General features: G+C 37.3%; 1 protein-coding gene across 1 annotated transcript; it reads right to left on the reverse strand.

Annotated features, from left to right (window-relative positions):
- Nucleotides 1–616: 616 nt before the first annotated feature.
- Nucleotides 617–2,126, reverse strand: LOC128514854 (uncharacterized). The gene is made up of 5 exons (XM_053488749.1): nt 2,075–2,126; nt 1,636–1,980; nt 1,392–1,484; nt 902–939; nt 617–736 (listed from the first exon to the last, which is right to left on the reverse strand). Exons 1-5 carry the CDS (start codon nt 2,124–2,126, stop codon nt 617–619), a joined length of 648 nt encoding a protein of 215 aa, XP_053344724.1.
- Between the last annotated feature and the right edge of the window lie 15,295 nt (nt 2,127–17,421).

Genomic DNA, 17,421 nt, shown 5'->3' on the forward strand with positions numbered 1-17,421 from the left:
AGTGGGGTATTTGGGATATTTCACAGTGAGCATGTTTGGAAGAAATGTATGTATCTATATGTATGATTGCAGGTGTTGGAGAAGTACTGTGGATTTAGAAAAATCTCCAACCTTGTCTCCTTCATAAATACTGAAATGCATTTCAGGAAAGTCTGCTGCCAACTTAGAAGAGATTTCCTCAGCCTGTTGGAAGCTATGGAAAAAAGGCAAAAGCAATCCTAGTTTTTTTTGGGGGGGAGCTAAAAGACAGTGCTGTTTTCTGACATTTTTCAAATGAACTGGCTATAAAATATTATCTAATTTAAATGATTCACCATATTTATTTACCATATTTATTTTATTATATTTTTTTTTACAAAAATTGCTTGTAAATAATAATAATATCAATAATAATAATAATAATAATAATAATAATAATAAACCATCAAGCAAAGTTGAGAACAAGGTGGTATTCCATTTTAATCAAATATATATATATATAAATTTTCAGTATGGTAGCAGTCACCATGGAAATACTGTAGCAATAACATTCACAGCAATAATAATTACCTAATTAAAATATACACATTTTTACTTGGCTAAAGTACTCTGTTTTGGCTCTGCTTAGATTCTGAATTTATTTTATTTTAACTTGTGCATAAACGTCTTGATGGCTCGTGTCTCTGGATGTTCTGGAGGATGAAGGTTTCTTAGCAAAACTTACAGCTGCATAGTTCAAGACATCTTCATCATCAGCCTGATAAAGAACAAGAGATGTTTATAAACCAGAGCGGATTAAAAGAATAAAAATAGTAATAAAATGTATAGTTATCTATTAAAATTCTTTGTACATTGTGGATTGTAGGTCAGATGTGTATTTATTTAACAGAACAGAATCACAATGAATAGAAGACTGGATTACCTGATTGGTGGGAGTTTGATGGTTGTTTGATGAAGCACCTGAACAATAATACACACAAGTAAAGATTAAATGGAGAAAGGACTCATATTTCAGTGACAAATTATACAAAAACTGTATAATTAATAATAATAATAATAATAATAATAATAATAATAATAAAACAGACCTTTTCTTTGATGTTTCAATAAAACTCCAACCAGAACCACAATTATAACAACAGATATTATACTGCAGGCTGTTAAGGCAATGGTGAGGGAGAGGTCGTCTGGAAAATGCACAACTTAAATAAATACTGGAAGATTTATTAACAGGAAAGTACAGACAATTATAGTAGAGTGGAAAAAAAACACAGGATACTGAATTGTGTAATATAATAATTCTATGGTAAAGAAACCCTTAACATTTTGATGATTTATAGACAGCAAAAATTTTAACCATGGCAAATTCTGTTTTAGAAAGTGAAAAGATTTTATTTGATTAAAACTCTGACCTTCTCCATCTCTGCTGTTTGAACCCTGGTGTGTAACAGAGTGTGTGTTCTTGTTAAGTGTTCCAGGTGTAGGACAGGGTTTCATCTCTTCACCTTTACAAATAAATTGGAAAAGCAGCAAATAAACAGAAATGATACTAAATATGAATAATGTGAAATATTCAACATTTAATGCACATGTACACATAATTCTGGTTAAAGTGTTGATCTGGAATTAGCAGGTTATCAGAGTAAAACTGTTTACCTTCAAACTGCAGACGTGTTCCAGATGTGAACTTTAGTACAGTCCCCTCCAATTCTCCACAGAAATATTCTCCTCCATCATCCTCTCTTATTTCATTAATGCTGAGATCAAACTTTTGATCATTTAAAGTAATATTGAAGCGACTATCTTCAAATCCTTCAGCAAAAGTGTAGCCCAGAGAGCCACTGTACGTTTTTGCCATAAACTGAGGCACTTGTCCAAATATCTGTTTGTACCAAACTAAATTATCCTTCTTTTTGTCCCCAGTAATTTTACACTCCATAGTTACATTTTCACCATGTTTTAATATTTTCACCTGAAGCTCCTTGATGGCAGAAGTTTTTCCTTTAAAAAGGGGGATAAATTTTAAGGATATCTTAAAATTTGTTATATATGTACAATGACTATTTTAAATAAAAGTGTTTAAAATGTTCCTCACCAGTTGTGCAGAGACAAAGCAGAGAGTAAAGAGCCACAAAGAGTGTGATCATCGTTCCTGTTTAGACAAAGTGATAGTGAGGTAATGAACTTGTGTGTTCAGTAGAAAACCAGGTCCAGACTCACGCCTGATTGGATGTTTTGAAGCTGTGGACTGATTTGATTGGTCCATTAGCTGTAATGAGATGTGAAGCTCACAGTGAATAGTTTCACTATGGTCCTTTCAATTATGATTTGTTGAAGGTAGAAATGAGAGTGAGTGTCTATACAGTATTTTATGGTAAACATCAGACATCTTGGGGGGGGGGAGGCTCATCTGTATTACTGACGTAGACACTAGAAACGTTTACATCAGTGAAGGTTATGTTTGTACTTTATTTCATTTAAAAATGTTACATACAACAGTTAGTAAGGAAGTAGGAATATAATTGTATATTGATAATGTTTAACTATGAAGAGAAGAGTGGAACAGTTTCCATAGTGATTATCACTGTGTCATTGCATCCCCAGGGTTTGAAGTGCTTGGTGGTTACCATAAAATCCCCCCCCCCCCACCCCACGAACACACACACACACACACCAGAGACTCTAAAAAGTGGCCATTATCGTTGATTTAAATTATATATTTAATGTTAAATTTTTACAAAGCCACAAATTTACCTGTTAATAAACCTTCTAAAGACAGCAATGCACTTTTCCTATAAGTATCATGTTCAGTGTTTAAAGACATTAAGGGATTTTTCACAGCAAATACAATAGTGCATACAAAAGTGAAATCACAAATGTTAAGTAAATGCACTGCAAATATAAAACCACATCCAAATGTCAAACTGCATACAAAAAGGAAAATGCGGAAATAGAAAAACACATAAAAGGGGGAGGGGGTGTCACAAAGGAGATTTGCTGCAGGATATGTTATAATATGAGATTGATCTGAAACATCTGTTAATTTATAATGTTAATCTGGTTTGTCTCAGCCAGCCATTTCTTAGTTGTTAGCTAGTTAGTTTTTTGTTAATTTATGTTGTTAATTTATGTTGTAAATTTATGTTGTATGTAGCACCTTGGTCCTGGAGGAACATTGTTTCGTTTCATCGTGTACTAAACTGTATATGGTTCAAATGACAATAAAAGCCTACTTGACTTGACTTGAGTGTTTCCCTGGGATAAACAAAATTTACACATTTCCTTGAAGTTATTAAAACCATTGTATTTTATTATTAGAGAAAGAGAATAAAGAGAATGAACTCACAAAGTAAATATTAGCAGCATAGTCATAGCCATTTTTGGACCTGAAGTGTTTATTTTTTATTTTTTTTATTTTTTTTGCATGTCCTTTAATTTTGTAGATGTTTGTGTATTTGCGTAATGTTTGTACGTTGACTTTTGTAGGTAGGGGCAGTAGGGTCCACCATACCTTATTGATAAATAAAACCACAACTTACTACTAAAGCAACATTACTATACTGAGGTCACCCGTGTGGTGCAAATATATGTACAGAAAACATCGAAAAATACATGCGTCATATCAGCCTCCATGGTTAAAATCTATTTATACCAGAGCAAATCCTCATTTGTAGGTATTCCTTTATAATAGAATGATTTGCTGCTTAAATGCTAGAATTAAGTAAATTAAATAAATAAAATAAAAGGTTGAACGCTCAACAAATTTGCAAACATATAAGTGATGTATGGACTTACTAAAGTGACCCATGGCTCAAAATTAATTCCTCTGTGTAAAAGCAAACATGGTATTATAAGCTGCGCCACGCAAACGAGCCTAAAAGCAGTCATGAGAGTGGACTCAAGTGTTCAGGCCAAATGTAAAAACACTTTTAATACACGTGTAGAAGTGTAACTGACTGCAGCAGCGCTCTCTCACATCATGCAGTTGTTTCAGATGAACATAAATAATATTGTGGTTTCTGAGACTGAGTGTTTAATTAGCAGCTCACACTGACTTATTTTGGGTTTAACAGTGAAAATATATTTATGGTAGCCTGAAAGTGTTAAACCAATTTCAGTTCTCAGCTAGACTGTCCACTTGGTCCTTTCCTGGGACAGTGCTCATACACAGCCTAGTAAATATAGCACATACAATAATAACACTACCACAAGCAAGAAAACAATATACATGATGCTGTATAAACTCTCACCAAAAGACCTACCAGCTGTTGCTCAGGGTGATAGCTGGTGGTCCTGGGGCATCAGGAGTTAAGCTGTCGACATACTGGCTAGGAGTTTGGTGGAGAAAAGAGGGGCCAGAGGTGAGGAGGATGTGGCAGTTGCTGACACAGAAAATAGTGGAAGTGACATGAGAGACAGTCTAAATATACACTACCGTCCAAAAGTTTGGGGTCACGGCCTCCGAGTGGCGCAATGGTAAAGCGCTCACCCTATCATCTGGAGATTGCTGGTTCAAACCCCGGGTGATGCTGTTTTCCTCTCACAGCCGGAGGCACAGAGAGAGCTGATTGGCCGAGCTCTCTCAGGGGGAAGGGATGAGTGGTACTTGCGCTCCCACATTAATCACGACTCTATAGCTAATCAGGGGCGTCTGTAAGCTCGCGCACGCGGAAGGAGCGGCTAGCGCTTTCCTCCGAGTGTGTTACTCCGCCCCTAATGGTGCGTGAGCAAGCAGTTTGAAAAGCACCATAATAACCTGTCTGACCCGAGATCTCCAGCCAGAAGCGAACACCAGGACGAGTCATGCGTCAAACATACCATAATACTCTACGTCCATGAGTCCCCCAGATCTGCTCTGTTATTTAAGGCAAATCTATTTAGAAAAAAATGCTTGGCTAAATAACTTGTTTTTTTTAGCCTATACTTAAACACTGAGACTGTTACTGGAGGACTATTCCATACCTTTGGGTCTTTGTAAGAAAAAGCTCTGCCCCCTGCTGTAGTTTTCATAATACACGGATTATGACCAGCAGCCTGCATCCTTTGATCGAAATAGACGTGGAGGATCGTAAGACACTAGCATTTTACTCAGATACTGCGGCACGAGACCATTTAATGCTTTATACTTCAATAGTAGGATTTTAAAATCTATTTAAAATCTACTAAAATTTCTCAGGGAGTCAATGCAGTGTGGATAAGATAGGAGTGATGTGCTCATATCTTCTGGTTCTAGTGAGGACCCTCGCTGATGCATTCTGGACTAGCTCTAGTTTGTTTATGCCCCTAGTTGAACAACCAGACAGTAAGGCATTACAGTAGTCCAACGTAGAGGTGATAAAATCATGAACTAGTTTTTCTGCATCATTTAGTGACTATATTCCTTGTCTTGGCAATAATTTCTGACGTGAAAGAACGCTTTCCTGGTAATATTATCTACATGAGCTTCAAATGAAAGGCCGGGATCTATGATCACACTGAGGTCTTTCACTGTTGCACTTGATGGAACAGAAAGGCCATCTAAAGTTAGTGTAATCTAAAATCTTGCTTCTAACTGCTTGTTGTCCTATGACTAGAACTTCTGTCTTATCCGGATTAAGCAGAAGAAGGTTAGAACATTCAATTTCCTGCACACATTGCTCAACTTAAGTAAGCTGTTTTTTCTTCTCATCTGGTTTTGCTGAGACATATAACTGTGTGTCATTAGCATAAGAATGAAAACTAATACCATGCTCACGGATTATGTTGTCCAGAGGAGGCATGTAGAGAAAAACTGAACCACAGGTTTCAGTTTTAGGCCCCCAGGAAAAAGTGGGCCTAAAACTGAACCCTGTGGAACACTAAACTCTACTTAATAACATGCAGAATGGTCACTATTTAGATCTACAATCTATAGATTAGTCAAATAAGATCTGAGCCAAAAGAGAGCCTTTTCCTACTACATTTTCTAATCTGTGAATCAGAATACTATGATCATTGGTGTCAAAAGCTGCACTGAGGTCGAGTAATACAAGCATAGTGATGAACTCTGATCAGAGGCCAAAGGGAGGTCATTTACTACTTCAACAAGTGCTGTCTCTGTACTGTGCTGAGGCCTAAATTCTGACTGATAGTTTGTGTATGCTATTTCTATGTATATACAGTGGTTTGAAAAACTATTTGCCCCCTTCCTGATTTCTTATTCTTTTGCATGTTTGTCACACTTAAATGTTTCTGCTCATCAAAAACCGTTAACTATTAGTCAAAGATAACATAATTGAACACAAAATAAAGTTTTTAAATGAAGATTATGTTATTAAGGGAGAAAAAAAACTCCAAATCTACATGGCCCTGTGTGAAAAAGTAATTGCCCCCCTTGTTAAAAAATAACTTAACTGTGGTTTATCACAGTTAAAAGTTCAATTTCTGTAGTCACCCCCAGGCCTGATTACTGCCACACCTGTTTCAATCAAAAAATCACTTAAATAGGAGCTACCTGACACAGAGAAGTAGACCAAAAGCACCTCAAAAGCTAGACATTATGCCAAGATCCAAAGAAATTCAGAAAAAAATGAGAACAAAAGTAATTGAGATCTATCAGGCTGGTAAAGGTTATAAAGCCATTTCCAAAGCCTTGGGACTCCAGCGAACCACAGTGAGAGCCATTATCCACAAATGGCAAAAACATGGAACAGTGGTGAATCTTCCCAGGAGTGGCCGGCCGACCAAAATTACCCCAAGAGCGCAGAGACAACTTATCCGAGAGGCCACAAAAGACCCCAGGACAACATCTAAAGAACTGCAGGCCTCACTTGCCTCAATTAAGGTCAGTGTTCACGACTCCACCAAAAGAAAGAGACTGGGCAAAAACAGCCTGCATGGCAGATTTCCAAGGCGCAAACCACTTAAGCAAAAAGAACATTAAGGCTCGTCTCAATTTTGCTAAAAAACATCTCAATGATTGCCAAGACTTTTGGGAAAATACCTTGTGGACCGACGAGACAAAAGTTGAACTTTTTGGAAGGTGCGTGTCCCGTTACATCTGGCGTAAAAGTAACACAGCATTTCAGAAAAAGAACACCATACCAACAGTAAAATATGGGGGTGGTAGTGTGATGGTTTGGGGTTGTTTTGCTGCTTCAGGACCTGGAAGGCTTGCTGTGATAGATGGAACCATGAATTCTACTGTCTACCAAAAAATCCTGAAGGAGAATGTCCGGCCATCTGTTCGTCAACTCAAGCTGAAGCGATCTTGGGTGCTGCAGCAGGACAATGACCCAAAACACACCAGCAAATCCACCTCTGAATGGCTGAAGAAAAACAAAATGAAGACTTTGGAGTGGCCCAGTCAAAGTCCTGACCTGAATCCTATTGAGATGTTGTGGCATGACCTTAAAAAGGCGGTTCATGCTAGAAAACCCTCAAATAAAGCTGAATTACAACAATTCTGCAAAGATGAGTGGGCCAAAATTCCTCCAGAGCTCTGTAAAAGACTCGTTGCAAGTTATCGCAAACACTTGATTGCAGTTATTGCTGCTAAGGGTGGCCCAATCAGTTATTAGGTTCAGGGGGCAATTACTTTTTCACACAGGGCCATGTAAGTTTGGATTTTTTTTCTCCCTAAATAATAAAAACCATCATTTAAAAACTGCATTTTGTGTTTACTTGTGTTATCTTTGACTAATAGTTAAATGTGTTTGATGATCAGAAACATTTAAGTGTGACAAATATGCAAAAGAATAAGAAATCAGGAAGGGGGCAAATAGTTTTTCACACTACTGTATGAACATAGCTGCTGCGCTACCTTTCCAGAATCTTAGAGATAAAGGGGAGGTTTAATATCAGCCGGTAATTTGGCAGCTGACAAGCGTCAAGGTCAGGTTTCCTAATTAGCGGTTTAATAACTGCTAGTTTAAAGGATTTAGGAACATACCCACTTCTGAGTGAAGAATTCACAGGTTGACAATTTTGAAAAAGGTTTGAGTGAAATTAGTTTATTTTCTTCAAGAGGAGTAAAGTATTGTAGGTTCTGATGTGACGTGGTTAGTTTATCATCTGTATCACAGATGTCTGGTTTTAAAGCCTGAATTGTTGTCTAATGTTTACAATTTTGTTATTAAAAAGTTCATAAATATAAATGTTTAATCAGCTGCTCACATTGACTTATTTTAGGTCACTTCAACAGTGTCCATGTTAGAATCTTAAACTAAAACACGCAAGAGCTGGAGTTTATTAATAAAATGTCTCTAAAAATATTATGTAGAATGTTGAGAGCACTATTTATTTAAACTGTACTAGAGACTGTGCTCTATTTGTGTGAGGCCTGTTATCCGCCCCAAAGGACATAACAACAGAGAAAGAATTGGTATTAATAAAAGTGTAACCTCGCACGTGTTGGAAGATATAAAACTTTTTTGATTAGCCTGTATAAAACAGATCCAGAATTATTTATATAAATGGTTTAGACAAAGTGCTGCTGCAGTCTATGAGTCCGACAGTTTCAGCTCCTTTGATGTGGTAAAAACCTTAATGTCCTCACACTGCTGTTTGGTTTGAGACATTTGAACTCTAGTTTCTATCTGTTAGGAACTTTTTCAGAGACCAGGAGACGTTATATATAGATGAACGGATATTATTCAAGCAGAAGTTACTCTTTATTGAGAACACGCCAAGCGTCGCTGTAGTCATCCAAGTCTTGACTTAAAAACTTAGCTCTGGAGAGTTTATACTTTACAAGAGGGAGGGGTACAAAGAGGTGGAGACGATCTAAACAAAGCATAGTTTAGTACAGGAAACAGTCTGGTGACAAACGTCCCCCCCCCCGGGGGGGTTAGTCCAAGTACTGGAGAAACAGATGCGTCTTAAGTCGTCGTTTAAAGATAGTCAAAGTCTCTGCTGTACGGACATCTAGAGGAAGTTCATTCCACCACCTAGATGCCAGAACAGAAAAGAGCCTGGATGAATACCGCCCTCGAACCCTGAGAGATAGTGGGATGAGGCGAGCAGTGCTGGAGGATCGGAGGGAACGTGGTGCAGAGCATGGTGTGATTAGAGCAGAGAGGTAAGTGGGTGCTGGGCCATTTTTAGCTTTGTAGGCAAGCATTAGCGTTTTGAATTTCAGTATCACCCAAACCTTTACATTATCATAGAAACAAAGGCACAGCCTGGCCTTGAGATTAGCATTCACATTGACTTTGAGACCCCACCCAGTGGTCAGGAAGTACAGAAAGACAAAAGGTTAATGTCTCTGACACTAAGCTATTGATCTTCTTAGAATGTCACCATCTTTACCTTAAAATGTAAAACCCAATGTACATAACTTGTTCAGTTATTATGTTGGAAGCTAGATTTAACATTTTATAAATTTGTAATCCTACACATCTCACACCAGAAAGTGTGTGTCAATGCTAATGAAAACAGAAAAGTGGTTTAAAGTGAGAGATAAACTTAAAAGTTCAATATAATTTTTTTATCTGGGTTAAAATAGATGTTTAATAAATCCAGTGCAGCACAAATCACTAAAAAGAGTTAATTTATAAGCCAGGTGCATTTCATGCATGGAACCCAGCAGGTGAACAGACTAATGCTGCCAGCTGAGAGTCAAACCTCTCCAGATCCCAATTTCATTGAACACCCTGGGATTCATGAGACAAGATTTTAGGACTTCAAAATTTTTACTTGTTACATAGATGATTCTACAAGTACAACAGTAGTAAAATGCAATGATAAGTCTGATCCATTAAGGCCCCACAGCACCATATGGATCTGCTGGAAGATACCACAGCACACCCACACAGGGTCAAGCGGAGCCACATCCTGAGGGGCCAGAGCTGCCAAGGTGGCACATGGTGACCCCAAAACCTAGGTAGTTTGAAGGTTAATGGTTTTAAATGTTCTGGTTCATCTGTGTGTATATTTTCTATATAACTATGCTTTTCAGATGCATCCATTGTTTGTGATGGCTAAAATGTGGTATGGACTTTACTAGCCCTCTTTTACTTGGGCACCTGTCCCAGTACTCATAAGCTGTGCCCCAGTAGAATCTCACAATTTTTATTCTCATGAGAGGCATGGCTACAGAACTTGGCATGGCTTGCAGCTCATGAGTGCTCACCCCTGCCATAAAACCAGTGGGGTTAGTAGGAAGTGATGTGTTGGTTTTATTGACAGTGCTCTCTGCGTGCATTTGCAGATTCTAATACAGCACTATGACGAGTCGCGGCTGCAGTGAACTCTAGTGCAGATGAGGAGCAAGAAATGATCCCTTAAAGTTAAGACGAGACTCGCTTGAGTCCGTGCATAAGGCAGACATGACAGTTCATTTAGAAGCCTGCTCATGCTGGCTTTTGTATTTTAAACTTAAACTTAATGCTGAAGTCTTTGAGCTTCAACTGCATAGCATTAAACTTAAACACATACTTTAGTAACTCTTCTAAGTAAAGAGTTTTTAACCATGCTCTAATAACTGGATTTAAAAAAAGTCTCTTTCTGAAACAGCTACATGATGTGAGAGAGCACTGCTCTCTCCATTTATTTTCAGCCTTTCAAACTGACCCAAACACCATGTAAAAGATGCAAATAGTTTGGTGGTGTATTCAGGTCTATTCTGATGCTGTGATGAGTCACATGACTTTACAGATATGATCTACTGGAGCTCTATCAGTCCTGTGTGCTGGAACCTCTCTTATAGAAGTAGTTTAATGGCATGTAATCTAACAACCACAAAGAGAAATATTTTTATATATATTTTTTATTCTCCTGCGTGAGAACGCTATGGGAACATCTTTCTGTGTTGCCAAATTTTGGCATATATAACCTCGGTCAGGTGACGTCACTTGATGAAGTGCACCTGCAGGTTATAAATAGGAGTGAACCGGAAACATTCCTCAGACCTTTTTGACTTCAGCACGTATTGTGATTCGCGTGTGTGTGCAAGCGAAACAAAGGACAAAGAGTGTTTGACTCACCAATGAGATGGCTGAGTTTCAAACGAGATGTGCCTCCGTATGATATAATCCTATCGGAGGGCGTTCTCCATACTTTTTGTTTCCATTGTTTGGGTGAAGATTACTCTGTTCAAGGAGAGTGTGAGCACTGTGACCCCTCCCGATAAAAGTGCTTTACGCGCGTCTCACTTTCCATAAAAAGAAAACACGACCCGTGGCGAATTCCTGGGGTTCACGTGCGGTTTTGAAAGAGGCGCACGAGATGGAGCTTCCCCTCCTTTCTCTTGCGTTTTCTCCCAATCTGGGAGTTTTTCCCTCCGCCTCGCGAGCGCACCTCGGCGCTTCTCGTGATTGCGCAGGAAAGACCTCCTCCCTTGCTTTTGCAGAAACGGAAGTAGATCCCTCAGAACCCTCCTCTATTAATGACAGAGAGTTGTAGGAGCTGCTTGAAGTAATAAACGCCGCAGGAGCAAATTTTCCCAAACGCTCTAAATTAAATGTAGAAAGAGCCAAAATTTGGTGTGTTTTGATACACACATGCTTCACAACTGGCAACACAGAAAGATGTTCCCATAGCTTTCTCACGCAGCATCTCGTTCCCGCTTTGCTGAAAACCCAAACAGGGTTACAGCAAAGTAACCCAAGACGTTTCACTATGGTCCATTTAATTATTTGTTGAAGGTAGAAACTAGAGTAAGTGTATATGAGTAAGTATAACCATCCGGCCTCCTTGAGAAAATAAAAATCTTTATTATTTAAGATGTGGACACTAAAGACTAAAGACTAAAGTTTAAACTAAAGAAGATTATGTTTATTAAGGATGTTTGTTTTTAAATCTTACATACAACAGTTAATAAGAAAGTAGGAATGTGATTTCATAATGATGATGTTTAACTATGAAGAGAAGGGTGGAACATTTTCCATAGTGGTTAACCCACTTTGGGTCTGTGTGTGCGTGGAGTTTGCATGTTCCCACTGTGCTTGGTGGGTTTCCTCTGAGTACTTCGGTTTTCTCTCACATTCCAAAAAATGTTAGTTGGCATTTACAAATTGTCGATAGTATAGTAGAAGATAGAAGTATCATGTTCAGTGTTTAATAACATTAGCAGGATTTGTCACTGCAAATACTAAAATGCATATGAAAATGAAATCAAAAACATTAAGGAAACACACTGCAAATATAAGACCAAATCCACATGTCAAAGCGAATACAAAAAGAAAAATTAAAACACACACAAAAAAAACAAATTTGAATGAAAAATAAAAGGAAAAAAAGGATGAACGCTCAACAAAGTTGCAAGTATATAAGTGATGTATGGAATTACAGAAGAAACCCATGGCTCAGAATTAATTCCTCACACATCGACATGAGAAATATTTCTATAAAAAAGGGTGTTATAAAAAGAGGTTAAATAATCTATTTTTAAATAAAGCCATTTAAACTAAATATTCAAAAATATATATTCTCACTTCATGTAATCCGTATGAATCTAAGGAGAGGCACAGTCTTTTTGTCTCTCCTCATTATCTGATAATGACCTCAGGCAGGACACGCCCACACGCTATTCACAGGGAAAACACTCTAAGTAATCTACATTACTACTACTACTACTACTACTACTACTCAGATTTAGTGTAGTGATGAGAAACACAGATTAATTAACGAATTTGACTCCTTCTAAATCACTCACTAAACAGACCCAGGTCTCATGAGTCCTTTGAGTTACTTGCGTCAGTAGATTCTGACCTAATTTTCCTACGGTGCCTTTACTAGAGGGCGCTTACCAAATCCCTATTAACCACTGAATCGTACTCAGAAACGCACTCAGTCACAAAATTCAGCTCTTTCGGAATCCCCCGGTTTAGATAAATCAGCAAGGACATGTATGTTACCATAAAATGTAAATGACAGAGAATCAAAAATTAATGTCAAATGTTTATTTTAATGACAAATGCACATAGAAATACACTTACCTAAAGGATTATTAGGAACACCATACTAATACGGTGGTTGACCCCCTTTCGCCTTCAGAACTGCCTTAATTCTACGTGGCATTGATTCAACAAGGTGCTGAAAGCATTCTTTAGAAATGTTGGCCCATATTGATAGGATAGCATCTTGCAGTTGATGGAGATTTGTGGGATGCACATCCAGGGCACGAAGCTCCCGTTCCACCACATCCCAAAGATGCTCTATTGGGTTGAGATCTGGTGACTGTGGGGGCCATTTTAGTACAGTGAACTCATTGTCATTTTCAAGAAACCAATTTGAAATGATTCGAGCTTTGTGACATGGTGCATTATCCTGCTGGAAGTAGCCATCAGAGGATGGGTACATGGTGGTCATACAGGGATGGACATGGTCAGAAACAATGCTCAGGTAGCCTGTGGCATTTAAACGATGCCCAATTGGCACTAAGGGGCCTAAAGTGTGTCACGAAAACATCCCCCACACCATTACACCACCACCACCAGCCTGCACAGTGGTAATGAGGCATGATGGATCCATGTTCTCATTCTGTTTACGCCAAATTCTGACTCTACCATTTGAATGTCTCAACAGAAATCGAGACTCATCAGACCAGGCAACATTTTTCCAGTCTTCAACTGTCTAATTTTGGTGAGCTCGTGCAAATTGTAGTTGTGTGCGTGTTGTAGCTTTAAAAAAGCTTTTCTGCATACTTCGGTTGTAACGAGTGCATATTTCAGTCAAAGTTGCTCTTCTATCAGCTTGAATCAGTCGGCCCATTCTCCTCTGACCTCTAGCATCAACAATGCATTTTCGCCCACAGGACTGCCGCATACTGGATGTTTTTCCCTTTTCACACCATTCTTTGTAAACCCTAGAAATGGTTGTGCGTGAAAATCCCAGTAACTGAACAGATTGTGAAATACTCAGACCGGCCCGTCTGGCACCAACAACCATGCCACGCTCAAAATTGCTTAAATCACCTTTCTTTCCCATTCTGACATTCAGTTTGGAGTTCAGGAGATTGTCTTGACCAGGACCACACCCCTAAATGCATTGAAGCAACTGCCCTGTGATTGGTTGATTAGATAATTGCATTAATGAGAAATTGAAAAGGTGTTCCTAATAATCCTTTAGGTGAGTGTTAAACAAATATAACGAATGAATAAAATAATTGTAAATATATTATGTTTTTTTTTTTTTTAGTTTTATGGGTTAAAATTGATAGACTATCTGGAATAGTTAGTTTTTAAAGTTTTTCATGGTTAAAAAATGTCCAGGTGTTAAAGCCAGGATTTGAGTTTTCCTGCATATGATACAATCAATGTATACATTGAGCTAAAGCATTACACTGTTAGCATTGTTCTGGTGAATTTGTGTTGTGTTGGAAACCGGCCTGATGTGATACAAATGCCAGATCTGTTTTTTCATCCCAGTTTTTCATAATATACATGTACATCACACCAACATGTAACAAATGTGTTTGATCAGATTATCGAGCACTGAGTCCAATCACACAATATTATAAAAGTGAAACGACTGCGGTTTGTTATATCATTGTGATACGAATTCTGTCCGTTTTTGCCAAGGTCCTCCACTAGGGGCGCTGTGGAAACTCTAAGAAAGCCAATGTCCAGTTTAAAGTAAGTTTAATGTCACATACCCAGAAGGCCTCTGTAAAGGAACTATATAATAAAAGAACAGGGTCTGCAGGCACTCAAATTGGGGAAGTAAAAATACATGGCCAGGAGGCAGAGACAGATTTAAAACAAAATGTCAATAAGTAAAAATATAACCTAATATAATATCTAAACTAACAATATACTAATATTACTAAGGTTCATATTTAATATTATACTTTTTTTCTTAATCTAGTAGAAAACTATAGAAAACTTAGAGTGTGACCAAGGCGCATGACCAAAGAATGACCCGATGACATAAAGTGCAAAAAATAAAAACCTTGTAATGCAGCAAACGTGGAATGTAAAAGTAAAATAATTTTCGGGTCCATTTTTTTGCCATAATACAGAACATAAATGGTCAGACTTCATTTTCTAAGAGCTAAGAACAAACAAAGAACAAGCGAAGAACAAACAAAGGAAACAAAAACTAATAATCAATGATAAAATAATTTACTGATTATCATCAAAATCTGATGTAATCTGACGATATCTGTGCTGTCCATGGGCTATGATAAAGAACAGAGTGGCTACAAAATAACTGAATCAATTTAAAATTAAACAATGATTTGCTTAAAGTAAGAATTTATGCTGCGGTACCATATATTAAGGGAAATACAACAGCAATAATCAAACAAAAAATAAACCTAAGATAATATAATACTTACTTAATAGTGATATTAAAACTAAACCATATTACTACAGCTAACTTTGCTACATTATATTAAACTACAAACCCAAAATTTATTAAAAATAGTTGTGTTTATAATTACCTTATCTATACAAATGTAAATGTATATTATCAAACATAAATGTTTAAAATCAAATAGGTTAATGAGCAAATTATGATTTAAGAATGGAATTTTAATGATCAGGCTTTTAAATTAGGAAAAAAAATAATCATTAAAATAATATTATTTTATGTAATCAAGCTTTAACAAAATTAATTATATTAAATCTAACTGTAATTAAGTTTAATAATTAATCATTATATGACATGTAAGCTTGAGATCATAAAAGAAAAAAATGTAATAAAATTATAAATGAATCAATAACTTGAAGCATACTAAGGACAGGTGAGACATGACTGTTGGGAAAGGAATAGGAAAATAGGAAAATAAGAATAAGATTATTGGAAATCTTGGAAAAATCTCACCTTTCTCTGATGGAAAAATTAAGCCGTCAGCACTAGTGGTCAATATTCTGATTAGGAAAAAAGTAACAAACCGACCCTATATGAGAATAGGGAAAAAGGAGAATAAAATTTTTAAAGGCCCATTAAACCAACCCAGACATGACTAAATAATAAATAAAAGATTAGATGGGAGGAGTGAAAGTATAGAGCCACCACATCACCAGGTCAAACAAATGAACATATACTGTATCTATCAAATATGAAATAAAAATTTAATCAAACAAAGTAACAAGGAGAAGCAATGAGATACTTGTTGGGTATATAAATAATGTGAAATTAACGAATCCTTAGAATCCACCGAATCCTTGGACTCATAAACACACACTGAGTCTCCCAGGTGTGGCTGTTTTACTTCGAACTGCAAGTCCGGTGGACCCGACGAGTCCCACGGTTCCGATGAATCAGTACCTGCTATTTTGAGTCTCTCATATTTCTGACCGTGCAGGAAGTTTTCTAAACAACTCAGTCAGCCACTTGTTCCTACAGTTACTAGCTAACAACTACTGAGAACAACTGAATGGTGTAATTATTAAGTTGTATTTATGTATGTTGTTGTTAGCAACAAGATAACTTAGGACTCAAGTGATCCGAGAAAATGAAGAGAAGGATTCGTGAATCTTAAGTCATATAAGGGATCAGGTTATTTAACCTGGATAAATCCAGATTCGCTCATCTCTAATTCAGTGAGTTTCCTGTGCGTGTGGAAGATGTCACAAGCTGTACAAGTTTCTGAATCTTTTCTTCAAAACAACACTGAGACTCCAACAGAGAACAGAGAAGGAGAATCCAGCAAGCTGTTACCATGTGTGAGTTATTAAATCTCATATAATTCTTATTCTGATCATATAAAACGCATATTATTTAATTTTTCATGTTTTGGCAAGTTTATATGAAACGTTGTCTTTCTATGTCACTTACATAGTTTAGCATGGAGATAACAATGCTTATTATGCTAACATATTGCCTTATGTAGCTTAGCACAAACATAAATGTTTGTGATGCACTACAAACATATGTGTGTATATAAAACCTTGGATTGAGAGTGACTCGGTCTGCGAGTGTTTTGCAAGACAAGCAACATTTTAAAATAAATTTTAACTTGATAAATGAGGAAGGTCTTGACATATGAGTAGTATGTATACAGTATGCTTTGTCTGCAGAGCATCACATGATCACAACTGAGCCAATGGTTCTTTTGTCTCTCACTGTGGGATTGTGGGTAATTGCCTCCCATGCTCAGTGTCATTGTGCGTATGCCACTCATATAGTTAACATCCGTGCGCATGTACTGTTTACTATAACACTGTGACTGTGTGTGTGTGTGCGTGTGTGTTAAGCATTTTTTTAATTTTGTGTCCAAGTGTAGTGACTGTTAGTAACCTCCATGGGGAAAAAGGTTAAAAAGGCTGTAGCAGTGCAGGAGATCAATCTGTTTAATGACAACACAACGTCACATTTCCACGAAATACTCAAAAGGAGGCAAAAGCAAGTGTCATTAGAGAGGTTCACTGTTAAAGATTCCAATTTTCAGAGTCTTTGAATTTTTCAGAAAGCAGTGATTCCGTTACTGTGTGTGTGTGTGTGTGTGTGTGTGTGCATACATATACACACACATACAGTGGGCAATGGGCATTGAAGCCCCCCCCCTTTCTTTGCAGCCTGAAAGGAAGACAGACA

This window comes from Clarias gariepinus, chromosome 27, assembly GCF_024256425.1.
Source record: "Clarias gariepinus isolate MV-2021 ecotype Netherlands chromosome 27, CGAR_prim_01v2, whole genome shotgun sequence".
NCBI lineage: Eukaryota > Metazoa > Chordata > Actinopteri > Siluriformes > Clariidae > Clarias > Clarias gariepinus.

Bases quoted from the DNA above. Each gene is read 5' to 3' on its own strand.
- LOC128514854 (XM_053488749.1), bottom strand. From the start codon at position 2,126: ATGATCACACTCTTTGTGGCTCTTTACTCTCTGCTTTGTCTCTGCACA. The intron at 1,981-2,074 runs GTGAGGAACATT...CCCTTTTTAAAG, and splicing joins GCTTTGTCTCTGCACAACTG to GAAAAACTTCTGCCATCAAG. The intron at 940-1,391 runs GTCAGAGTTTTA...ATTATTGTTCAG, and splicing joins AAACAGCAGAGATGGAGAAG to GTGCTTCATCAAACAACCAT.